Source organism: Schistocerca americana, chromosome 2 (genome assembly GCF_021461395.2).
Source record: "Schistocerca americana isolate TAMUIC-IGC-003095 chromosome 2, iqSchAmer2.1, whole genome shotgun sequence".
NCBI classification, from domain to species: domain Eukaryota; kingdom Metazoa; phylum Arthropoda; class Insecta; order Orthoptera; family Acrididae; genus Schistocerca; species Schistocerca americana.
In genome coordinates, this window is record NC_060120.1 from 265472100 (window position 1) to 265499961 (window position 27862).

General features: G+C 45.2%; 1 protein-coding gene across 1 annotated transcript in view; it reads right to left on the bottom strand.

Annotated features, from left to right (window-relative positions):
- LOC124595806 overlaps positions 1-27862 on the bottom strand; it is a 60067-nt gene that overhangs the window by 24384 nt on the left and 7821 nt on the right. The window contains exons 2-4 of the mRNA XM_047134701.1: positions 23367-23492; positions 18117-18255; positions 6066-6190 (exon numbers count right to left, since the gene is read on the bottom strand). Of these exons, the coding sequence (XP_046990657.1) occupies positions 6066-6190; positions 18117-18255; positions 23367-23492 (390 nt within the window). The remainder of the gene's footprint in view (positions 1-6065; positions 6191-18116; positions 18256-23366; positions 23493-27862) is intronic.

The window sequence follows — 27862 nt, forward strand, 5'->3', positions numbered from 1 at the left end:
CAACAGGCAGCCTGGGTGGCTGACTAGAGGGATAAGAATATCCTGTAGAACAAAGTGGCAATTATATCAAAACGTTAGAAACAGTCAAAATCTAAATGCAGCAGCCTATTACAAACAGTATTGTAAGGTGCTTAAAAAGTTATTAGGAAGGCAAAAAGTATGTGGTATGTAGATAGAATTGTAGATAGAATAGCTAAGTCTCAGGATAAAATTAAAACCATATGGTCAGTCGTAAAGGAAGTGGCTGGTCTGCAGAGACAGGTCGAGGATATAGAATCAGTGCGTAGTGGGATTGTCCGTGTTACTGATAAGTCGCATATATGTACAGTATTTAATAATCACTTTCTGAATATAGCAGGTGAACTAAATAGAATCCTAGTCCCAACAGGGAATCATATAGCGCTCGTAGAAAAAAGTATTCCGAGACTGTTACCTGAAATGCTCCTCCATGATACTGGCAAGAGGGAGATTGGGTTAATAATTAAATCACTAGAGACCAAGAACTTTCATGGATATGATGGGGTATCTAGCAGAATACTGAAATATTGTTCCATGTATGTTAGCCCAGTACCTAGCGCTATCTAACTTTTCCTTTAGGAGTGGTCGGTTTCCTGATCGATTAAAGTACTCGGAGTGAAACCACTTTATAAAAAGGAAGACAGGGATAATGTTGACAATTATAGACCTATTCCTATGCCATCAGTGTTTGGTAAAGTTATCGAGAGGGTTGTACATAAAAAGTTACTACAGCATTTAAATTCACATAATTTGCTGTCAAATGTACAGTTTGGTTTTAGAAATGGTTTAACAACTGAAAATGCTATATTCTCTTTTCTCACTAAGGTTTTGGACGGATTAAATAAAAGGTTGCGAACGCTAGGTGTTTTTCTTTGATTTAACGAATGCTTTTGACTGTGTTGCCCACAAAATACACTCCTGGAAATTGAAATAAGAACACCGTGAATTCATTGTCCCAGGAAGGGGAAACTTTATTGACACACTCTTGGGGTCAGATACATCACATGATCACACTGACAGAACCACAGGCACATAGGCACAGGCAACAGAGCATGCACAATGTCGGCACTAGTACAGTGTATATCCACCTTTCGCAGCAATGCAGGCTGCTATTCTCCCATGGAGACGATCGTAGAGATGCTGGATGTAGTCCTGTGGAACGGCTTGCCATGCCATTTCCACCTGGCGCCTCAGTTGGACCAGCGTTCGTGCTGGACGTGCAGACCGCGTGAGACGACGCTTCATCCTGTCCCAAACATGCTCAATGGGGGACAGATCCGGAGATCTTGCTGGCCAGGGTAGTTGACTTACACCTTCTAGAGCACGTTGGGTGGCACGGGATACATGCGGACGTGCATTGTCCTGTTGGAACAGCAAGTTCCCTTGCCGGTCTAGGAATGGTAGAACGATGGGTTCGATGACGGTTTGGATGTACCGTGCACTATTCAGTGTCCCCTCGACGATCACCAGTGGTGTACGGCCAGTGTAGGAGATCGCTCGCCACACCATGATGCCGGGTGTTGGCCCTGTGTGCCTCGGTCGTATGCAGTCCTGATTGTGGCGCTCACCTGCACGGCGCCAAACACGCATACAACCATCATTGGCACCAAGGCAGAAGCGACTCTCATCGCTGAAGACGACACGTCTCCATTCGTCCCTCCATTCACGCCTGTCGCGACACCACTGGAGGCGGGCTGCACGATGTTGGGGCGTGAGCGGAAGACGGCCTAACGGTGTGCGGGACCGTAGCCCAGCTTCATGGAGACGGTTGCGAATGGTCCTCGCCGATACCCCAGGAGCAACAGTGTCCTAATTTGCTGGGAAGTGGCGGTGCGGTCCCCTACGGCACTGCGTAGGATCCTACGGTCTCGGCGTGCATCCGTGCGTCGCTGCGGTCCGGTCCCAGGTCGACGGGCACGTGCACCTTCCGCCGACCACTGGCGACAACATCGATGTACTGTGGAGACCTCACGCCCCACGTGTTGAGCAATTCGGCGGTACGTCCACCCGGCCTCCCGCATGCCCACATTACGCCCACGCTCAAAGTCCGTCAACTGCGCATACGGTTCACGTCCACGCTGTCGCGGTATGCTACCAGTGTTAAAGACTGCCATGGAGCTCCATATGCCACGGCAAACTGGCTGACACTGACGGCGGCGGTGCACAAATGCTGCGCAGCTAGCCCCATTCGACGGCCAACACCGCGGTTCCTGGTGTGTCCGCTGTGCCGTGCGTGTGATCATTGCTTGCACAGCCCTCTCGCAGTGTCCGGAGCAAGTATGGTGGGTCTGACACACCGGTGTCAATGTGTTCTTTTTTCCATTTCCAGGAGTGTATATATGTATATATTTGGACAGTAGTACTTTGCAGTAGCCGTTATATATCAGTTCTTTCATGTTAGCGACATTGTTTATTCTATGAAGGTGCTATTAGTCATTCCAAACCTATTGGTGAATACTATCGAAGACAAAGAAAACGACGCACCACTAAGGGTTGTCCGAATGGGACGGAAATCTCATTGTGACGTGGTGTACGTGTACAAACGACCAAATGATTAAAAATTCTGGAAAATTGGATGATTTATTTAAGAGAAAGAGCTTCCAAATTGAGCAACTGAATACCGCGTTGGTTTACCTCTGGCCCTTATGCAAGCAGTTATTTGGCTTGGCATTGATTGACAGAGTTGTTGGATGTCCTCTAGAGGGATATCGTGCCAAATTCTCTCAAGTTCACTGGTCATTGGAGCTCAGTTCGAAACGACGTCATCACTGAAGACAATTTCACTCCAGTCAAAGAGATTCCAGGCCAAAGGCGGTTCTGGAGGCACCCCGGGTGGATTGGACACAGACCTAACTTCCGTCCGTCATACTGTTCAGCAACCAGGAGTGATGGTCTGGGGTGTCATTTCTTCTCATAGCAGGACCGCTCTGGTTGTCATCCAAGGCACCCTTACAGAACAGTGGTACGTCGACGATATTCTACGTCTCGTTTTGCTACCCTTCATGTCAAGCCATCCTGGGCGTACATTTCAGCAAGATAACGCACGCCTGACATGGCGAAAATTTCTACTGCTTCTCCTCGTGCTTGTCAAACCGTAGCTTGACCTGTAAGGTCGCTGGATCGCTCCCCATTTGAGAACATTTGGAGCATTATGGGCAGGGCCTTCCAACAGTTCGGGACCTTACGATCAAACACGCCAGTTAGATAGTATTTGGCACGATGTCCCTCAGGAGGACATATGTCGACTCTGTTGTCAGTGCCAAGCAGAATAACTGCTTCCATAAGGGCCAGAGGTGGACCAACACGTTATTGACTTTCTCAATTTGTGAAGCTCTTTCATCTGAGTAAATCATCAAATTTTTCCGAAATTTCAATAACTCGTTTATCTACACACGTGTATCAGTGAGTTTGGCATAGTCATTACGCACGGGAGTAGCTGAAGCTGTTTCGGCACCATAAAATGGAGTGTTTATCTGAATGTGCTGGCTAGTCAAAGAGATGGTCTAATTGAGGACCATAAATTACATTTGACTCCATGGAAACTTCAGGTGTGTTGCTTGCTGACCTATTGATATTAAGTTTTCTGTACAGTTTAGTTTTTCTGAGGGTTAGGGGCGTAAATTTCACGAAATAATCTGGAAATAATTTATTAGCTGTCCCAGTTCAATTATTAGATCTCGGTATTTTGTTAAATGCAGTTAGATTACAACAGGGCATTAATAATTGATTGTGGTTGAAACAGAAATTGACGACTTTGACGTAGACTAGTTTTAATGATGTAGTAGTGCAGGGAAATGATTCTGGTTCGCTAATAAACGTTTCCTAGCTAATTTTCAGAGCAGTAGATCTCATAATTGTCTCTAGCGCCGTATTTCGCCAAGAGTGCTCGGTTTCTGGTTATGGCCACGAGTGAGACTTCCCGTGACAAGAAAGATCTGAGGAAAAAACGAAAACAAACCGTGAAACTTCAACAACGATATCAGCACGGGAGCCGCAAGGTTACGACAGGAACCCGAGGTCGCTTACAGTAGGCCGTAGAAGAAGTGTGGCGCATCCACACATTGCAGGAAATTTCGGCTTCTGTTTTAATCTGCAGGAGAAGGTGGATACCACGAACTGTGGGCATTAGAACAGATGTTGTGGCATTATTGGTGCTTTAAAGAAATAATCTCACTATAGGGATGCCTTAGGGGAATAATCAGTGTACCATTTATTCGTTATTTTCCTACAACTACGAAATTGAAAGGTTCCTATCATTTATGAATCAAAATCTGTGATTGAATCCCAGAAAAATCAAAACTGTCCCATATTGCTCTGAAATGCGCTGTTTCACCGAGCAGTTTATTGCCAATGGCAGCTTTCTTTACGGACGAATGGAAAAAGCCGACATCGAGGAAGATCAGTTTCGATTCCATAGAAATGTTGGAACGCATGAGGCAATGCTGACCCTACGACTTATTTTAGAAGATAGATTAAGGAAAGGCAAAACTACGTTTCTAGCATTTGTAGACTTATAGAAAGCTTTTGACAATATTGACTGGAATACTCTCTTTCAAATTCTGAAGATGACAGGGCTGAAATACAGGGAGGGAAAGGCTATTTACAATTTGTACAGAAACCAGATGGCACGTATAAGAGTCGAGGGACATGAAAGGGAAGCAGTGGTTGGGAAGGGAGTGAGGCAGGGTTGTAGCCTCTCCCCAATGTTGTTCAATCTGTATATTGAGCAAGTAGTAAAGGAAAAAAAAAGAAAAATTCGGAGTAGGAATTAAAATCCATACAGAATAAATAAAAAAATCGAGGTTCACTGATGACATTGTAATTCTGTCAGATTCAGCAAAGGACCTGGAAGAGCAGTTGAACGGAATGGACAGTGTCTTGAAAGTAGGCTGTAAGATGAACATCAACAAAAGCAAAACGAGGATAATGGAATGTAGTCGAATTATGTCGGGTGATGCTGAGGGAATTAGATTAGGAAATGGTAGTAGATGAGTTTTGCTAATTGGGGAGCAAAATCAAATGGTTCAAATGGCTCTGAGCACTATGGGACTTAACAACTTAGGTCATCAGTCCCGTAGAACTTAGAACTACTTAAACCTAACTAACCTAAGGACATCACACACATCCATGCCCGAGGCAGGATTCGAACCTGCGACCGTAGCAGTCCCGCGGTTCCGGACTGAAGTGCCTAGAACCGCACGGCCACCGCGGCCGGCGGGGAGCAAAATAACTGATGATGGTAGAAGTAGGGAGGATACAAAATGTAGACCGGCAGTGGCAAGGAAAGCGCTTCTGAAGATGAGAAATTTGTTAACATCGTGTATAGATTTAAGGGTCAGGATGGCTTTTCTGAAAGTATTTGTATGGAATGTAGCTATGTATGGAAGTGAAACATGGACAATAAATAGTTCAGACAAGAAGAGATTAGAAGGTTTCGAAAAGTGGTGCTACAGAAGAATGCTGAACATTAGATAGGTAGATCACGTCACTGATGAGGAGGTAGTGAATAGAATTGGGGAGAAGAGGAATTTGAGGACAACTTGACTAGAAGAAGGGACCGGTTGGTAGGACATGTTCTGAAGCAGCAAGGGATCAATAATTTAGTACTGTAGGTAAGTGCGGAATAACATAGCATGGCTTTAGTATATTCCGTTTTGAACGGTGGTTAGTCCCACGGAATGGTGCACAACGAATATGTGAGCAGTCTCTTCTCTAGAAGTTTTTGATGCCATTCTTAAAAGAAATGATCTTGGGTGCCTCTCTCTCGGCGATAGCCACTTTATGATTCTTTGAATCTGTTTTAGATCTTTCCCCTCTGTTTAGATTCAATGATCCTTGATGGGTGTTCTGCAGGTAATGAAATACCTCTCATTTAATCCAGCATACATTACGCAACATTAAACAGTTAGTAAATGGTACTGTAAAAATTTTATTTTTAAGACTAATTATACATTTTTAGTCAGGCGTAACCCTTTTGATATTAAGAGAGGTAGACTTGAGGAAAAGCGACGTCTATCGAACCGTTCATACTAATTGTTCCTACTTACCACACTTAATACCAGTTCCACAGCACTGATCAACTTTGTAGGTGGGATAACAGAAAGACTCCTTTCCTTCTGGTATCCGATACCCAGCACAACCGCTAGATGCGCAGGAGAACCTCGCCTCTCCTCTGCGGAAAGGAAAGTAAACATATAGGCAATCTTTGTTTACAGCTTCAGTTTCGAATAAACTGGGTTATTCCGCACAGTGTTAACACATATTATCTATACCGACGGAAATAAAACGCAACACGCTCAGACGCAATGTCATTTTATTGGAAAGTGAAAGCAGTGTATCATCATAGGGATGTATGATAACAAATTAATACCAAATGAAATACACATGTCACAGCAAAGATATCCCAAACAGTCGCATCAATACGCTGTAAACTGCACACTATCGGCAACGCAGAGTGTATTCCCACACGTAAACGATCTTAAAAGTGCCAAATGACATCCTGAGAGATTGTCCCAAGCAACTTGCATCTTTTGTCGCAATTCAACAATGGTTCTTGCAGGCTCTATCGAACAAGTAAGTTACCGTTTCATCTCGTCTACACGTGTTAAAGAGGCGAGACATCTAGTGATCTCCTGCTCAGAGCAGTTGCTGTATACCACAAAGAGTACGTGGCGTCGCCGCATCCGTATGTAGGTATGTATTGTCCAGTTTATAAATCACATCAACTTCCTGTCGAAGAAATGACAGTTGCACGAGGATAATAACCTGTACAATGTTGCCGCCTCTGGTTAATTTACACTGCAGGAACACCAAATGTGGTCGCTAAACGTATCTTAGGCTCCGTACAGCCTGGCGTGTTACCGATGTGTCGTGAGCGAACGAACTCCGGAACAGAATGCTCGCCAGCTCTACGCCGTACTCGTGTAGGTCAATCAGTCGCAGACAGACAGACCCTACTCTCATGACTGAAGACACCAGAGCGTCATTCCACTTCCCCGTTCCAGTCGACTCCTTAACGACGCCAGTGTAGCCGCGGTTGGCGGAGTCGTGGCGCCAGTGGTATCCTGGACAGAGGCGCACGTGATCTTATTCCTGCAAGCGGACGGTTGCCAGTGGACCTTGATGACACAGCAGAAGCAACAGTGCCCAGATTTCTTCTTTGGCTGATGTTCCGTTAGCCATCGCTGCTCCCACAATCCATCAACCTTGACGTGCGTCTGTACTACGCCGACGTCCAGAACCTGGTCTTTGGCTGCCGAAAATGTTCTACACACCACTGCCGAAAGCAGCGCCGCAGTACCGATACTCTGTCGTCAATATTTGAAGCAATCCGTTGATATACCCACCCAGCTTCCCGCAGCCTCTCAAAACGACCTCATTCAAATGGCTGATGTTGTTCAACAAGAGTACGTACTCGTCGCCTGGTCATATTTGTGCCCCAGAATGAATTTTTCAAACACTGTTCACCCATGAACTGAGCACAGTTACTGTGACTATGTATACTTTCCCGGCGTATTGACAGATTAGATTCTTGTCGGGTCTTCAGCCAGATCAAGCTGTAATCTGCACACAATATTTCCACAGTCCACCTGCCCACCATAAACAGGCGAGGAAAGCTAGGTCGCTCTCGCCGATAACTTATTCAAACCCTTTTTTTTTTAAATTTTGTGGTGTGTTGAGGTACAATGTCACCCTTGGATCTCGGTCTTACTGTCTTGGTGTAAAGGTAAATTTGTTCTATCCCACAATAATGTCATTCCAATGACATCATCGGAGTGCACGTTGAAGAAATCTCACACTGCCCTCCGACGGTGGAAGTTCAAACCGTGAACGACGGAACCCTTATATGCGGCGAAAATAAAAAAGCGCATGCGATAAGATGATGCGCAAGCGCTCAATCGTAGCTGTTGCCCCCTGGCGTACGAACAGCTGCAGCGCCTCCAGTGGTGAATATTTTCGAAAAACGATATATTGTTAAAATTATTCGTGCCGTCAATGACAGATGACTTGAACATAATCGCCATACGCGATTATTACAATCTGACAAATCTGCGGTGGCTGAGCACTGTCTTACAGAAGGACATAGGAGATTGTACAATGAGACACAAGTGGTTGCAAACGCCTCGCGTTTCTGCAATTGTGTTTTAAAAGAATCTGTCGAAATCAGACTGACAGATAACGTCATTAACCGTGATAACTGATATTCGCTAAGTAAAACTTTAAATCCTGTTTTGTCAGATATGAAGAAACAACGACATGTGAATCGGCCGGTTATGAGTAATAATTTTTAGCTGTATATTGTTTCTCTACAGTATTTACGATTGGAGGCAATGCAACGCTACTTGCGCCAGGGGCAGCAGGTGATTAGGCAAGCACTTGCGCATTTACCTTACCGCATCGGCTTTCGTATTTTCACTGGATATAAAGGTTGCGTCGTTCACGGTTTGAATCATTTATCGACGAGAGCGGCTTAGCTGTTCTCACCTGATGATGGCGACCAGGTGGACCTCGAAAATGTTGTGTAGAGGTGACAGTTTGATTGGCCTGAAGACTCGAAACGAATTTTGATGAGCACAGTTACTGCCTGTTGAGTCAAAGCAGAGGGCACACAGACAGGCATCCTGGGCACCATCTGATGGCCGATAACTGTGGTGTCACCGCCAGACACCACACTTGCTCGGTGGTAGCCTTTAAATGGCCGCGGTCCGTTAGTATACGTCGGACCCGCGTGTCGCCACTGTCAGTGATTGCAGACCGAGCGCCGCCACACGGCAGGTCTAGAGAGACTTCCTAGCACTCGCCCCAGTTGTACAACCGACTTTGCTAGCGATGGTTCACTGACAAAATACACTCTCATTTGCCGAGATGATAGCATAGCCTTCAGCTACGTCATTTGCTACGACCTAGCAAGGCGCCATATTCCGTTACTATTGATATTGTGAATCATGTACAGCCAAGAGCGACGTTCATCATTAATGGATTAAAGTTAAGTATTCCACCAGCTACGTCCGTTTTTCAAAATTCTAATTTCCTTGTCCTGTTCCAGACCTCACGCCAGCCTGCGTGTGCTAAAACGCGTGCCTTTCGGCCTCCTCTAGTAACACGGTGTTGGCTCTCCTGCCAACCACAACATTGGCGACGAGGCAACACTGCGTTCTTAGCTATACTGCCCTGATTTACTTGTGTAATGGCTTCGCCACCATCTCCAGATGTACTGTCCAAATTTTATCGCTTACAGAATCAGCAGACGCAGGCCTTACTGGATGCCCTTGGACACCTCGTCCAGGGTCAACGTGAGATGGCAAACGATGCGGCAGCCGCCGCTCCACCGCTAACGCAGCCACAACACGCAGTTGCACCAACTTTTCGTCCTTTTGATGCTGCACTGGAAAGCTGGACAGAGTGGTCACGCCAATTTGGATTCCATCTCGCCGCCTACAGAATTCAAGGTAACGAGCGGCAGCCATTTTTGTTGTCTTCGGTCAGCGTACAAACGTACCGTGTGATAGTCAAATTATTTCCCCGACGCGACGTAGCAACTCTGTCCTATGAAGAAATTTTGTCTGCATTAGATGCGTTTTTCAAAGAATCAGTCAATGTAGTTGCGAAACGGTATACCTTCTTTCGTATAAAACGTACAGCATGTCAGACTAATCGGGAGTGGGTTGAAACCTTGCAAGGCCTTACTAGGGATTGTGCTTTTGAGTGTCAATGTGGACTCCCTTATTCAGATACTATGGTGCGTGATGCAATTGCACAGAACGTTTCTGATGTTCATATACGGGAACAGATTTTGAAACTAGTCAATCCCTCCCTTCAACAAGTGATGGACATATTGGATCGGCAGGACACACTTGACTTTGCTCAGGAATCATTTGAAACTTCGCCGCCCGTGTGTCAGGTTAACCGGCCCGCCGGGCGAGCTGCACGGAACAGTAAATAGCCCTCGCGCCCGGCCGCGCCGCTGCCGCCAGGCTCTCAGCCACGTGTACCACGCCGGAAGGCAAATGCAGTGCTAAAATCATGCCTGTGGTGTGCTACTAGACATTCGTGTGAGAATTGCCCATCACGCCAAGCTATTTGCTTTTACTGTAATAAAAAAGGACATGTTCAAAGTGTCTGCCAGAAAATGCTCAGACCAGAAACTCAACATCATTCCAGGCCCTTTGCTTCGCGCTGGAATTGGAATCGAACCAAGGATACTCAGGCTCGCGAAACTTCGCCCATGGTAATTCATATAGTTCATTCCACTCCGCCCAGTGCCACTCTCTCTAACAGTGACTGTGTTCGTCCCACAAATAGTGTGCGTCGACATTGCCGGAACTCCCGTCAAGTCGCAAGTGATTTTGTACCAGTGTCAGTTCACGTTGCACGAGACAGTCGCTCTTGTCGTCAGCAGGACAATAAACTCTTTGTAGACTTGGACATTAAAGGCAAAGTGATACCATTCCAGCTCGATACCAGAGCTGCAGTTTCACTGATCAATCAAGACACGTACAAACAGCTGGGCACACCTCCGCTGCATACCGTAAATGTTAAGTTAACTAGTTATTCAGGTCAAGATATCCCTGTGTTAGGACAGTGCAGCCTTCTTGCAACATACAAAGGACAAACAAAACTTGTGTCATTTTACGTCCTTCATTCTTCTTCTGCAGTGAACTTGTTTGCTTTCGATTTATTTCAGTTGTTTCACTTGTCTATAGTAAATTAGGTCTTATCAGTGAACCAGACTGTGCCTTCCAACAGTGTTTCTCATCTATGTGAAGAATTTGCAGACATTTTTGCACCGGGCCTCAGTTGTGCTAAGAACTATAAAGCACGTTTGGAACTAGAAAATAGACATGCAACCGAAATTTTTCAGAGCGCGCAATGTTCCCCACGCATTGCGTGATGAGGTCGCAAAAACATTACACGATTTGGAATCACAAGGCGTAATTGAACGTGTGCAGGCTTCTCTCTGGGCATCACCCTTAGTAATTTTGGCAAAACCTTCGGGAAAATTGAGACTTTGTGTGGACTTCAAGGCAACAGTGAATCCACAACTAGTGATTGCAACTTTTCCTTTACCCCGCCCGGAAGATATTTTTGACAAACTGTGACCGGTTAAATATTTTTCAAAGTTGGACCTAGCAGATGCGTACTTGCAAATACCGGTGGATGAAGAATCCCAGCGCGTTTTGGTGGTTAACACGTATCTTGGTTTTTATCGATTCAAACGACTGCCATTCGGGTGTGCATCCGCCCCTGCATTGTTTCAGCAATATCTACAAACTGTTTGTGCGTCAGTCCCTACTGCAGCAAACTACCTGGACGATATTGTGATCTCCGGAAAGACGGAAGAAGAACATTTAGCCAGTCTCAGAGCATTATTTCAGGTCTTGCGACAAAATGGTCTTCGCTTGCGAAAGGACAAATGTGTGTTTTTTGCTCGTGACTTGCCTTACCTGGGACATGTATTCAATGCCCAAGGCATACATCCCAGTCCCGAGCACCTCCGTGCCATGCAAGACTTGCCTTCGCCGCAGAATTTGAAGCAGCTACAGAGTGTGCTGGGAAAAATTACGTATTATAACCGCTATGTTCCACATGCCTCTTCCATTTCAGCTCCGCTTCATCGCTTACGCCGTAACGGTGTTCCGTTAGTCTGGACAACGGAATGCGAACGCGCCTTTCGCCAGTTGAAATCGGCATTGCTTTCCAATACTTGCCTTACGCAATTCGATCCCCGGAAGCCCCTTTTGTTGATGGTGGGTGCATCGGATTTCGGGATCGGTGCTGTGCTTGCGCACAAAGATGGATCGCACGATCGCCCCATTGCCTTTGCGTCCAAATTGCTCTCGTCTGTGCAAATAAATTATTCACAGATCGAGAAAGAAGCATTGGCTCTCGTAATTGGTGTTACAAAGTTTCATGCTATCTTGTTTGGTCGTCACTTTACCATCATCACAGACCACAAACCTTTGACATCGCTTTTTCATCCGACCAAGCCTGTACCTCCACGTACAGTGCAGAAATTCATTCGCTGGTCTATTTTCCTCTCGCAGTACCGCTACGATATCTTGTATTGGTCCACTGCTAAGCACGGAAACGCCGATGCGTTGTCCCGTTTGCCTGTTGCTGAGGATAGAGCATTCGATTCCTCCAAACTTGCTTGCATGTTCATTGATTCGGAAACCGATGACGTGGTCGAATCGTTTCCGATTGATTTTCGTCGTGTAGCTACAGCCACAGCTGCCGACCCTGTCCTTGCTACCGTTCTGCCTTTTGTTGCTACGCAATGGCCCTTGACAAAGTCACGGATCAGGGATCCGTTGGTTCGCCGATTTTTTGCTCACCAGGAGAGACTTTTTGTACGACGTGGTGTTTTGCTGTTGCGTTCTGATAATGATCAGTCCAGGGTCGTGGTCCCACGTTCGTTACAGGCTTCTGTCTTACAGCTTCTCCACCAAGGACATTGGGGTATAGTGACAACGAAACAACTTGCTCGTCAGCACTGTACTTGGTTCGGAATCGATGCCGCGATTACGCATATGTGCTCTTCTTGCATGGTGTGTGCCGAACAACAATCAGCACCACCGCGGAAATTCTTTGCATGGCCAAAAGCCGCTTCCCCTTTTGTTGTCCGGATGTCTTCCACAACGTCATCTGCCACCATCCAAGCGTTATCTGCTATCTTTTGCATTGAAGGTCTTCCACAGACTATTGTTTCCGACAATGGCCCACAATTCATGTCCGCAGAATTTCAGTCATTCTGCAAGGCCAATGGTATTCAACATCTGACGCCCGCGCCGTTTTCGCCACAGTCAAACGGTGCCACTGAACGATTGGTCAGGACTTTCAAGTCACAGATGTTGAAGTTGAAAGAGTCGCATTCTCGGGAGGAAGCGTTATTGCTCTTTTTGTCCTCGTATCGCTCTCAGCCCCGAGATGGTCGCTCGCCGGCTGAGTTGCTCCTTGGTCGCCCTCATCGAACCTTGATGTCTTTGCTACATCCGCCGCATCAGCTTCCTGTGCATACGGCAGACATCTGCTTTTGCCCCAGGCGCCGTTGTCTACTACCGCAACTATCGAGGTTCACGGCGTTGGCTCGAAGGGCGCATTCTTCGCTGCCTCGGCCGCGCTATGTATCTGGTTTTGGGGGCCTCTGGTGAGGTGCGTCGGCATCTTAATCAGCTGCGCCTCTGTCGTCGCACGGGATCTGCCGCTCCCCGTCTGCTTTCAGCGACGGTGTCGTCCGGTCAGCGCCCTGGGGATCCATCTACTGGCTCGCCTCATCCCCAGGTGTTACAGACGCTGCCTTCCATTTTGCCCCATGGCGACGCGCCGCCGCCGCCGCCGCCTGTTCTTCCGCCGGCGACGTTCGCAGTGGACGCGTCGCTGCAACCGCCGGGCGCCTCCCTGGGTCACGCGCCGCCGATCGCTTCCCGTGACCAGTTGTCCTCCGACATGGAACTCTTGCCCGCTCCGGACCATATGTCGTCTTCCGTCTTCGCCCGTCGGGTGCCCCGGCCCGATGGAGGTCGACCCTTCGGCCCCTCCTGTCTCTCTGCGGGCGCATTCACCGCATGTTGGCGTGCACCCTGGAGCAGGTTTTCAGGCTTTTCCTAGCTCCCCGCGGTCCAAATGGCAGGGTGCGGGTGGCACAGCCTCGCCTGTTGTTAGGCTCCCCACCTCGTCGCATACGTCAACATGGGGTCCTCCCCACGGCGGGCGGAAGCCTTGTGCCACAACCGTACGCCGATTTGCGGGGGAGGAATGTGGTGTCACCGCCAGACACCACACTTGCTAGGTGGTAGCCTTTAAATCGGCCGCGGTCCGTTTGTATACGTCGGACCCGCGTGTCGCTACTATCAGTGATTGCAGACCGAGCGCCGCCACATGGCAGGTCTAGAGAGACTTCCTAGCACTCGCCCCAGTTGTACAGCCGACTTTGCTAGCGATGGTTCACTGACAAAATACGCTCTCATTTGCCGAGATGATAGTTAGCATAGCCTTCAGCTACGTCATTTGCTACGACCTAGCAAGGCGCCATATTCAGTTACTATTGATATTGTGAATCACGTACAGTCAAGAGCGACGTTCATCATTAATGGATTAAAGTTAAGTATTCCACCAGCTACGTCCGTTTTTCAAAATTCTAATTTCCTTGTCCGGTTCCAGACCTCACGCCAGCCTGCGTGAGCTAAAACGCATGCCCTTCGGCCTCCTCTAGTAACAAGGTGTTGGCTCTCCTGCGAACCACAACAATAACAATACTAACAACATTACAACAACACTAACACTGCAACCTCTCAGTGTGCGCATATTGATAGCCTGGTAGCACTGAATGCGATCCGTGATACTGTTGTATTTTTCATTACGGAAGGGTGTTTACAAAGGTGTTATTTACCCACGAAACGAAGTAGATAATATTAAGCACAAAGAAAAGATTTAAAAACAACAGAATAACTGTAAGCCCGAAATAACAGACTGCAGGACAGAATCAAGACAAAGCATAACAGGCGGACCTCCTTAGCTATGGATAAGACATATTCCTTGAATAGGTTACGAAGTTTCCCTAAATATGAACTCTGTAAATTTAACAAACTATTTAGTTTCTCTGGTAAGTAGAATATGGCTGTTTGGCTGCCGCACTAGTACGTGTCAGTTTCCAAAGATAATTCCTAGGTTCAAAGGCTGTAACACCTTTCAGTCTCCAATGCAATGCACATTTGGGGTCCTTTGTAAACGGCGGATGAACCAGACTAAGTAGCAGAAAGAGAAGGGGAAGTCACTCGCAGCGTGGGAGTGTCTAGTTCAACACTCACAGTTAACAGAAAGAGCGCGTAATTATTTAGAATATGTTTCACATTAGCGAACATGAAGATAATATAGTAATAACAACTTTGGATTTTTCACAGATGGTTCAATTATCTATAACGAACTCTGTCTCGTTAAGATTTAAGTGCGGTGCAAAGATTGTCAAATTGCCTTAAATGTCAAAAAATGTGAAACTGTGTACTTCACAGAACGAAAGAACGGTATGTACGTGATTACGAGTTATAATTGGTATCGGTCAACTCATACAATTATCTGGGTGTAGCACTTTGTAGGCGCATGAAATGGAGTGATCACAGAGGCTCGGTGGTTGGTAAAGCGGGTAGCAGACTTCGGGTAACTCTTAGAGTACTAAGGAAATGTAATCGATCTACCTTAAGTACTAGTCATGCTGGAATATTGGTCAGGTTTGTGGAGTCCACGAAATAGAACTAACAGGCGATACTAAACGTGTACAGAGAAGGGCAACACGCATGGTCACATGTTTGTTCGATCCTTAGGAGTGTTTCACAGAGACGTTGAAAGAACTGAACTGGCAGACACTTGAAGACAGACGTAAACTTTTCCGAGAAAGCCATCACAAAAAATTTCAAGAACCAGCTATGAACCATGAACCTATGAAAATATTACAACCCCCTAGGTATCGCTTTTATAGGGATCCTGAGCACAAGATTAGATTAATACCAGCACTCACGGAGGCATCTAAACAATCATTACTCCCGCGCTTGATTCGTGTATGGAGAGGGAAGAAGCCCTGATGACTGGTACAGGAGACGTACCCTCTGTCATGCACATCCCAGTGGTGTGCACATTATTGTCGTAGGTACAGACGCGACATCGCTAAAAGACGATTTCCGAGACTAGTGGAGAATTTTTTTTGTGGGTTCGCACACTAGTATCTATATTTACAGTTAGATATACATATACACTGATCACACAGAAGAATAAGGCCGCCTTCCTAACAGCCGGTATATCCACCTGTGTCACGGATAAGAGTGGCGAACCGTCGTGGCATGGAAGCAGTGAGGACTTGGTAGGTCGCTGCAGCGAGGTGGCACCACATCTGCACACGCAAATCACCTAATTCCCGTAAATTCCGGGGAGGGGTACAATGAGCTCTGACCCTATGTTCAATCAGATCCCAGATGTGTTCGACCGGGTTCAGATCTGAGCAGTTGAGTGTCCAGAACATCAGCTGGATATCGCCACTGTGTTCCTTAAACCATTCCATCACCCTCCTGCCCTTCTGACATGGCACATTGTCTTGTTAAAAATGCCAATGGAAGACGACGGATTCGCTGCCTCCAGTCGGCATGATGGAGGTATCGGGATTCATCAGGCCATGCAAGGCTCTGCCAATGCGCCAGCGTCTAGTGCTCATGATGTCGTGCCCATTTCAGTTATAGTTGCCGATGTAGTAGTGCAGTGGTACATGCATGGGTCGTCGTTAGGAGTGTCCGGCGCACTGTATTTTCAGACTCTGCCCTGAATTAAAGTCTGTTGTTAGATCCGCCACAATTTGCCCCTTGTCCTGTCTTACCTGTTTGCCCAACCTAAGACGTCCGACATCAGTAATTAGGGGTGGCCGCCAACCCCATGTCGCCTGGACGTTGTTTCACCTTGGTTTCGCCACGTATTGAAGACACTCGCAAAAGAACTCCTCGAACACCCGGCAAGCCATGCAGTTTCCGAAAGGCTCGTGCCGAGCCTCCAGGCCATCACAATCTGCCCTCGGTCAAACTCAGATAGATCGCGCACCTTATCCATTCCACACACGGACAGTACGCTTACGATGCTACATGCACCGTGCGTTTGTCTGACTGGCAGTTATTCCTCGCCATGTGATGCTGCTATCGCCTTAACGGGTTTATATCTTATATCGATAGCAGGTCGGTGGTCAAAATGTTCTGGCTGGTCAGTGTATTCGGTAAAGTGTGGTAGCTACGTCTACTTGACCGTTGCTGGTCCATATGTATATGAGTGAAAGAAAAGTTGTGGCGGAACAAAACTATATTGCACAAGGGAGCCGAAGAATTCAAAACGTAGTGACAGTTACGTAACTATATTTGTCCACCTGAAGATGGGTTAATTCCTAGAATGTGTCTTCGCATGAATAAGGTGCCACTTGTTATTGTAATTTTTCAAGTCAATATACGTATGGTTCGGAGCTCAAGCATCACTTTATTAAAAACAGCAATACCAACAGGAAACTCAAAACGTTAATGTTATTGTGGTGTTCAGCCCTCAGATTGGTTCATGAAGTTCTCAATGCTAGTCTGTCCGTACCAGTCCCACTATCTGTATGACTACTGCATCCTACAGCAGTTGGAACCTGCTGACTACAGACAGTCCAGCCTTGGTTTTCCTGTACAATTCTTACTCCCTCCCTCAGACAAGTTAACTATTCCTTGACACGATTCGGGACCTTTACATTGGTTATCATATTAACGCAATTAAACTTCAGCATTCATCTGTAATACAACGTTCCAAATGCTTCTATGGTCAAATTGTCTGTACTGTTTATCGGCCATGTTTCATTCCATATAAGGCTGTATTCCAGACAAGAAAAGATTTCCCAGTATTTAAATTTATAACCGTCGTTAGAATATTTTTGTCTTTGAGTATAGTTTTTCTTGCTACCTCCAGTCTGTAATTGAAACCCCGTTACTGCGTCGTCAGTTATTTTGCAGCCCAAATAGCGAAACTCGATTATTACCCTTAGTGTCTTCTTTCCTAATCTAATTCTCCCAGCATGACTAGTACTTAAGGTCGATTACATTCCATCACCACAGGCTTATTTAAAAAAAAAAAAAAGGTCAACGTGTTTTCAAATCAAGATACGCTCCATTAGATTGGTCTACTAAGGCCTTCATTGTGTCTGTCAAAACGTACAGTGTGATCGGAAAAGCTTAAAAATCTTATTTCGTCTCTCTGGACTTCAATTCCATTCGAAAATTAATATTCAGGTAATTGATCGTTTGCCGCCTAATGCCTTCCGTCATCGAAGCACAGAAAAACATTTTATGCCTTTATTTACCATCGAATGTACTACGTGGTATTTGATTCTCCCAGACATAATTGCGTCTCAGTTAGTATTCATTGTTTTCGTGGAGCAGTGACAATGATATACTTGATTTTCTCTTTTCCTTTTGAGTTTCCGTTGTCAAAGGAATTAGGACGTTTGTACCAAACGTCTGTTCTGCTCTGCTGCAAGTGCTGACGCAGTTACTGCTTAGAGTGACTACATTGCTAAAACGTGTATTCTGAATGCCTTTACTAACCTTGAGGGTCCTTCGGTGACACCGAAGCAGCTACACACTGGGATGCACACAGACTTGATTACGCCCGAGATATCTGCGCCAGGTTCGTACGCCTTCCCCTCGTAGTGGCATTTTGTCCTGTCCAGCGACAGAAGGAAACCTGAAAGGAAACAACAACAGTTAAATGTGAAGCATCAGTTGCTTGTATGATATATCTGGCTAGTTTAGTACTAATACAGTAATACGTTTTGCAATATTACGGCAACGTAATATACAACTCATTTGCTGAAATACTTAAACAACAAATTGTAATTCGATACTGCAGTGTCCGTGTTGTTCAGAAGTAAGATGCAATGTTCTTTCGGAGGTTCGTTCATGTACGAAACGACAGGCACTGCAGCGAATTCAGCCGTTATGAAATCATGAAATGTATTCACAGCTGCGAATGTGGACAACCGTCAGCTGTATAATGGAATGACGACAATGAAAATTTGAGCCGGACCAGTACTCGAACCCTGATTTCCCGTTTATCGCGAGGGTCGCCTTACCATTTGGCTATCCGAGCACACTTCAGAACGAGACCCAAACTTCCATATGTCGTCAGCCATGTGCCTACAACCTGCAATCGTACATCAATTACGTATATTCCGTTCAGGGCAGACATTTGATAGGCGACAGCTTGCTGTAACCGGGAAACCCGGTTTCGAGTCCCGGTCTAGCACAAATTTTCATTGTTGTCATTCCGTTACACAGCTGATGGTTGTCCATATTCGCAACCGCGACTGCATTTCGTGTACTAATTACAACTGTTGTAGGCCCGTGAGTGATCGAAAGAGAATGCAGGAGAAACCAGACACGCTTTCTAGGCCATGCAGTACTTTCGGTAGACAACACACATTCTAGAGGTAAGGTGTTCATTAGAAAAGCGGAAACAGTTACATGGTGATAATTACTAAACTTTCGCTACTTGAGAGGACCCCATAAAAAAAGGAGTGATCGTAGGACAACGAAATTTGTGGAAGTATTTGTATGGGCAATAACGAATGAACCATTAAAGGAAACACTTTTTAATTTTCACGTGAGAGGGTAACATTTGTTACTCCGCAGCATGTTGACGTTTCAGGTTACAACCGTTGCTCAGTGTGACGACCATCTACGCCGATGCCCGCCTGGAAACACACTAGAGATTCCATTTCACAACTGTTCGTAGCAATTTGCGAACGGTGGACCATGGCATGTTCACTTGTCGTGACACAGCTCGTGCACCGCTTGAAGATCGCACATTGCGTCCAGAATTCTCAGTCATGACAACAGTAACTTTTTCAACGATATGTGTGCTCTCCCAGGAGTAACTCCCAAGTCGCTACTTAATTCGAATTTCCGAGTCATGTTTTTCAATCCCGGAGCGGGAAGAGGACCTCTCCGTGTTCCTTTAATGTGTCGATACTTGCAAAGAGCAACACCACTATTGCTGTTGCTTTGATAGAACAGATTTACCGAATAAGGCTCTGCTCACCTTGTCCAGACCCATGTTGACTGTCTGCAACAGTAATGCACACTCATGCTTGTGCTTCAACCCTATGTCGCCGTACCAGTACTGGCGCCTAACGCCTAGCCAAACACTAACTTCACTAACAGCGCAAGTCCTGCACCACACAGTCCGAATGTCATTACTAGGAAGTTTTGTACCCATACGGTTAACAGTTTTCCATCTACAGTGCCTCACGCACCAAAAGTTTAATTATAGCAACGATTTACTTTTATTTTCCATCTTCTTTGCAACGGCCATGTTTTGATTTTGTCTTTCTTTTCTATATATTTATTTCATAATTATTAGGACTCTATAGTACTTTATTTACAATTAAATTAGCTAAGAATTAACAAAGAAAATTAACATTATCAATTTTAATCTTAGAGTAAATCGGTTAACGGCTCAATAGGGAAACATTTAACTCAACCGTGTAACTAAACGTGAACACAATTCTTTAATTTCTTACAAGCTGCTTGATGTTCAGGGTAGAGGTGCAACATTTATAAACTAACCTGTGCAGTATAACACGAGAACACTTCAAATGGTACGGCATAACAAGACTGATCAGTGTGGCTGCTGCAGTTTGTGTGGGCAGGGATCAGGCGTGCATTTTTTCCCCATTGAGTACTATGTACAGCTGACACAGAGCATTCGAGTCAGAAGGAAGCCAGACGGCACATCCAACTTCGGCATATTAAACGTATTGACAGGGCTAAACTGTGTGACGGACTAGGATTCGAACACAGAACCTGAGCTATCGATGGAAGACCTTACTTCACTAGCGCTCCTGGAGAGAGAGGATGGTCATCTTGCGATAACTAGTTCATGCTAATATTAATAAGAAACATCACAGCCGTATTAACAAGGGAAACTCCTCATCGCAATCCCCTCAGACTTCGAGGTAAGATGGCCCAGTGGATAGCCCGTCAAAAACTGAACGCACATCAAGCATGAAAACAGGAAGAAAGTATACTGAACTGTGAAAAAAGGAACAAAATAGAAACAGGAACAGTTGAAGCTAAGGATTTTCAACATCTAGTGCACTACAAGAACCATCGCGTCTTGGTTGTGTAGTCACCGTGTTGAACGGTGAAGGAGCAGATTCGTGTTCGGAACTCCCTCGTGACCTACAATTTTTTTGCGACCGAATAACAGGAGGCATAAGGACAACGATAGGACGCAGCGATGGAAGAACACGGTTTCTTTACCCTTCATCAAAGAAATAACGGATCAAATAGGCAAGATTTTAAGGAAACATAAGGTTCGACTGATTTTCAGACCAACAAAGAAAATAGGCCAAGCACGTCGTTCCGTTAACTACAAACGACCCCCTCTGCTGCAAGTGGTGTATGCAAGATTCCGTGTACATGTGGTAGGGTCTACATTGGAACTACAAAGAGAAGGATGAACGCACGGTTGAAGGAACATTAAAGTCTTTGCCCACTAGGGAAAACGGCCAAGTGAGCCGTGGCGGAACATGCTATTTAGTCGGGTGCTCACGTAGTGAAATTTTCGGAAACTCAAGTTTTATGTACTATGACGAACTATTATCCACGGCTATATAGAGAAGCCATCGAAATATATAAACAGAGAGATAATCTTAACAGAAAGGAAGGAGCCATGAAACTCAGTGATATATGGACAGTGGCGCTACAGAGTCGATGAGAAGTTTTTATCTTTGACGTACTATGATCGATAGTTATATTTTATCCTTGACAAGGTTTATCTCTATCACGTTAAATCCAGACCACGCCCACTTTCCACTCGTCAGTCGGCAAGACTCAGCACAACCAAGAGCACCTCCGAAGATGTCCAACGTAGCTTTGGACGACACTCAGGGATAGAAGAATTCCATGGACCACGGCCATACAACCCTTAAGGATTCTCAGCAGGTGAAACATCCGGTCGTGAAAGCCTTCATTGTACACCTTTTTTTTCACAAAATTACGAGCTGACCGTCCTGTAATTGACGTGTCTGTGCGCTGTATTCAAATTTGTGTCTGTTTCGTGATGTAATTTGTGTCTGTTTCGTGATGTAACGTTCGTTTGCGCCAGTGAAGTGTAAGGAAGGGACCTCCAGACGTTCAAAAGTACCACATGTTATGATTCCTGCGTTCTGTTTGGGAAGTTTTGAATCTTGAATTCCTTTGCTGCAACATAGTTCACGCCCGTTTTTTTTTTCGTTTTTTTTTTTTTTTGAGAGGTCTATCCGGCATCTCACCTGCCCTCACAATTCACCACATTTTCCTGTGACGGTAATATATATTTACTGATTGGCTCATGTTCTATAACCAACGTAAAGTTCAGTACAATTTCTTCCTGTTTTTATGCTTGATCTGTTTATAGTTGTTGACGGGCTATCCACCGGGCCATTTTACCACTAAATCGGAGGGGGTGCGATGGGAAATTTCCTCTACAAGGTACACTTATGTCACGACCGCGTTTTGTTCAATAAACATCACTGTTAGCAAACTAATTTTCACACGGGACTGTCCATAAATCCGCAGGAGTACGAGGGGCTGGAGATCTCTTCAGAACAGCACGTTGCAAGGCATCCCATATATGCTCAATAATGTTCGTGTCTGGGGAGTTTGGTGGCCACCGGAAGTGTTTAAACTCAGAAGAGTGTTCCTGGAACCACTCTGCAGCAATTCTGGACGCGTGGGATGTCGCATTCTCCTTTTCGAATTGCCCAAGTCCGTCGGAATGCACAATGGACGTGAATGGATGCATGTTATCAGACAGGACGCTTACGTACGTGACGCTGTCAGAGTCGTATCTTGGAGTAGCAGGAGTACCACATCACTCCAACTGCACAAGCTCCACACCATTACAGAGCTCCACCAGCTTGAGCAGTCCTCTGCTGACATACAGGGTCCATGGATTCATGAGGTTGTCTCCATACCTGTACACGTCCATCCGCTCGATACAATTTGAAACGAGACTCGTCCGACCAGGCAACATGTTTCCAGTCATCAACAGTCCAATGTAAATGTTGATGGCCCCAGGCGAGGCGTAAAGCTTTGTGTCCTGCAGTTATAAAGGGTACACGAGTGGGCTTCGCTCCGAAGCCCCATACTGATGATGTTTCGTTGAATGGTTCGCATGCTGACACTTGTTGACGACCCAGCATTGAAATCTGCAGCAATTTTCGGAAGGGTTGCGCTTCTCTTCAGTCTTCGTTGGTCCCGTTCTATTTCCGGCCACAGCGATGCCGCAGATTTGATTCTTTACGTGGGTCCTGATATTTACGGTACACTCGTGAAATGTTCATACGGAAAAATCCCCATTTCACCGCCACCTCGGAGATGCTGTCTCCCATCGCTCGTGCGCCAAAGATAACACCACGTTGAAACTCACTTAAATCTTGATAGTGTGCCATTGTAGCAGCAGCAACCGATCTAACAATTGCGCCAGACAACTGTTTTATTTAGGCGTTGTCGACTGCAGCACCGTATTCTGCCTGTTTAGATGACTGTATATTTGGCGCTTCAGTGTATGTCCTCTACTGCTAGTGCTGCCAACTGGCGTCTGTGAGTGGTTACTGCATGTTGACGTCGAACGTAGGCAGTGGTTAATTAATGTGACTATACCGTCTGTAAGCTGCTTATAAATCAAGCTGTTAGCTATCTAGTGTTCAGCCGCGGCTGGCCGATATACTGCAGCCTTCGCCCGTGTCATGTGTTGATATCCTGCAACTGCATTTATTGGGTGCTCCCAGTTCATTATATGGTACTCACTGCAGTCGAAGTGCGTTGGACAGCAGTTGCCGGCGGTAGCACTGGGAACGCAGCCCACCTCCTCGTAGTATCGTATGGTTTTGTAGTTGGGGCAGTCCTGTACTCTGCATAATGACGTCTGGGAACCTGAAACAGAAATGTAAGAAACCTCTGTTAAAGTGCTTAACTTGTTGTTCGCCTCCGTATAAGAGACATATTGTTCGGTGCTACAGGTTCTATGGCGGTCGTATTGAACATACGGTTTTTCGGGTTTGTCGTCTATGGTTCAAATGGCTCTGAGCACTATGGGACTTAACATTTATGGTCATCAGTCCCCTAGAACTTAGAACTACGTAAACCTAACTAACCTAAGGACATCACACAACACCCAGCCATCACGAGGCAGAGAAAATCCCTAACCCCGCCGGGAATCGAACCCGATTTGTCGTCTATTTGTATTGTGTCAGTTCCACAGTTTCGACATCACTGAGATTAGGACAACAGCAATTACAAAGTACTACGTGTCAGCTGCAACCACTTGAAGATATCAGAAGTTGTCGCGAGGGAATGTTGTGTAATTTACATACCGTGATATGGCGCCATAATCGCGAACTGTATATTCAAAATTCGCGATTGCAGTGTCACAAAAGTGTTCCAGATTAACTTCAACTCGGAGCGAAAAGACAACTGTGTGCCTAAAGCCTCTCTAACGTTACACCGAAGTGGTGAAATCGACGAACGCCGCCATTTCCAGGAGCTGTATTTTTGCCGCTCAGTGTGAGAGAGGCTATCCGATATTCGGTTATTTCTTTCAATAGTGGTTGATGGCTGGTGTGGTATTTTTGTATAGAAGTGAATGATTTTCCCTAGTAGTAATTTCATCGTGGTTGTCGTCAAATCGGGGGTCCTGTAGATGAGCGTGTATTTTTTCGAAAAAACGGCAGAATATTTCAGCTTTCTCCCGTTCTTCCACCGTCATGTGGTTATCAATTTGTAAAGTCGGCTCTTCGGTGACAGTTTTGTCCATGGTTCTCTCATTTATTCCAAAAGAGAGCGGGATTACGTAGGTCAAGTCCTTGTGACTCAAGTTCCTATAAACTTGCTCTGAGTTAGCGGATACCTGATCTAACTTTATTGTTAAGATAGTTTCATTCCGTTTTAGTTCTTTGATTAGGTTGTCGTTTAATTTATCTACATATTTTTCTTTTTTCCTTTGATTAAGTTAAGAATACGTGTAGGAAGTCTGCCTTTGTGTTCTATTATGGTTTTTTTGATGCGTTCTTACTGATATCAGATGGTGTCGTTTGGACGATTGCTTGGCAATATTTGTCAATGCCTTCAGTAGTATTAATATCTGTTAGGCTTTTTGCTTAAAATTTCTGTTCTGAAGTCTTGTGTATTAAGATTTTTGTAGTGGATGAAACTTTAGTCTTCCATTGTGGATGTCGTTTTTGGTGTGGGTAATAGCCGTTGTTTTTATAATGATGGGGAGATGGTCACTGGAGATGGTGTACCATATTTTAATGACTAGCAATTTGCTCTGTGCAAATAATATGATCAATTATGGAGGTTCCAGTGTGACTGATAAAAAAAGTGAATTATTTTGTAGGTGGATTAGGTTGTTGCCAAGCTGTCTCGTGTACGATGAAGTAAGATAACAGGGATATGTTTTATGCTCTCCACACCCGCACACTGAGCGATATAATACGGGACAACAGCTTTACCAGCGCATTTATCCCGAACATCACAGGCCAGCCAGCTGGTCCAGATAACCTGCAGTGACGCGAGTGGTTGCAGATAAGACGTAAAAAGAGACGAGCAAAGAAACAATATAGATTCGAATATCATTTACTTTTTAAAGAGAATAAAACAATATTTTGCAAAACTCCAGCAATACTGTGTGATTCGGAGGGGACAAAAGCATAAAATATTCTCGTCCTCAGCTAACATAGTACTGCTATTAAAAAGAGAGCAATGGAAATTCGTAACGTAAGCACGGAGTAAAAATCCGAAGAAATTCTGGTCGTATGTAAAGTACACAAGCGGCAAGACGCAGCCAATACCTTCGCTGCGCAGTGCCGATGGTACTGTTACCGACGACTGTGCCGCTAAAGCAGAGTTATTGAACGCAGTTTTCCGAAATTCCTTCACCAGGGAAGACGAATGGAATATTCCAGAATTTGAAGCACGAACAGCTGCTAGCACGAGTTTCTTAGAAGTAGATACCTTAGGGGTTGCGAAGCAACTCAAATCGCTTGATACGGACAAGTCTTCAGGTCCAGATTGTATACCGATTAGGTTCCTTTCAGATTACGCTGATACAATAGCTCCCTACTTAGCAATCATATACAACCGCTCGCTCACCGATAGATCTGTACCTACAGATTGGAAAATTGCGCAGGTCGCACCAGTGTTTAAGAAGGGTAGTAGGAGTAATTCATCGAACTACAGACCTATATCATTGACGTCGGTTTGCAGTAGGGTTTTGGAGCATATACTGTATTCAAAAATTATGAATCACCTCGAAGGGAACAATCTATTGATACGTAATCAGCATGAGTTCAGAAAACATCGTTCTTGTGCAACGCAGCTAGCTCTTTATTCGCACGAAGTAATGGCCGCTATCGACAGGGGATCTCACGTTGATTCCGTATTTCTAGATTTCCGGAAAGCTTTTGACACCGTTCCTCACAAGCGACTTCTAATCAAGATGCGGGCCTATGGGGTATCGTCTCAGTTGTGCGACTGGATTCGTGATTTCCTGTCAGGAAGGTCGCAGTTCGTAGTAATAGACGGCAAATCATCGAGTAAAACTGAAGTGATATCAGGTATTCCCCAGGGAAGCGTCCTGGGGCCTCTGCTGTTCGTGATCTATATAAATGACCTGGGTGACAATCTGAGCAGTTCTCTTAGGTTGTTCGCAGATGATGCTGTAATTTACCGTCTAGTAAGGTCATCCGAAGACCAGTATCAGTTGCAAAGCGATTTAGAAAAGATTGCTGTATGGTGCGGCAGGTGGCAGTTGACGCTAAATAACGAAAAGTGTGAGGTGATACCCACGAGTTCCAAAAGAAATCCGTTGGAATTCGATTACTCGATAAATAGTACAATTCTCAAGGCTGTCAATTCAACCAAGTACCTGGGTGTAAAAATTACGAACAACTTCAGTTGGAAAGACCACATAGATAATATTATGGGGAAGGCGAGCCAAAGGTTGCGTTTCATTGGCAGGACACTTAGAAGATGCAACAAGTCCACTAAAGAGACAGCTTACGCTACACTCGTTCGTTCTCTGTTAGAATATTGCTGCGCGGTGTGGGATCCTTACCAGGTGGGATTGACGGAGGACATCAAAAGGGTTCAAAAAAGTGCAGCTCGTTTTGTATTATCACGTAATATGGGAGAGAGTGTAGCAGATATGATACGCGAGTTGGGATGGAAGTCATTAAAGCAAAGACGTTTTTTGTCGCGGCGAGATCTATTTACGAAATTTCAGTCACCAATTTTCTCTTCCGAAAGCGAAAATATTTTGTTGAGCCCAACCTACATAGGTAGGAATGATCATGAAAATAAAATAAGAGAAATCAGAGCTCGAACAGAAAGGTTTAGGTGTTCGTTTTTCCCGCGCGCTGTTCGAGAGTGGAATGGTAGGGAGATAGTATGATTGTGGTTCGATGAACCCTCTGCCAAGCACTTAAATATGAATTGCAGAGTAATCATATAGATGTAGATGTAGATGAGTAATTCCTTTGAGTGAGCTATGTGATGCAAAATTGAATTGCAGGGATTCCACCGTGTAGTTAACCATTGACGCCACTGAAGGTATTACTCACAGATAGTCGTCTGGGATACTCTCTGAACTCCTTCCACATCCGAGTCCGAGAAATACATTTCGGTACTGGACCTGTCATCTGCTGCGTTTATAAAGAGTCTATCAACAGCACAGCCCACGAAGCCGCCAAGTGCCACGTTTTCTCGTCTTCTCTTACGACGTGCCGTTCTGTATCCTACTAGCATTGGGCAGTGACGTGAGACAAAGCTTCGTGCGTTAGTTCCAGTACGTCTGACAATTTAAATGCCTTGTTATTTCTCGCGACAGAATTTACCTTGGCACCAGATCAGTTCTGTTGGATTAATAATGCAGTGGTACGGTAAAAAATCAGTATTTGTATGGCGTGGTCGATGCTGCGAAACTTGTTGCTTTTGTGTTTCTACGACGCTTATCGCTCTGGCTCGCATGAGACAACGTCTGTGGTGCAAAAGAATGGGCGTAGCGCAAATAAAGAATAATTTTGATCTTTCATTTTTGTCCTAAAATTTAATTTGCTATGTTTTATTAACATAAACAACATTTATTAATAATCTTTTACAAAATATCGAATAATTCAGAATTTATATTTGCAATGGAAACAGGAAAATTGCATTCAATTTGAAACTAAAAAGAAGACGATGTGTATTTTTCATATGTTGATTAGATATGTGTTAATTAGCATAAATTTGATGAATTTTACAGGTGT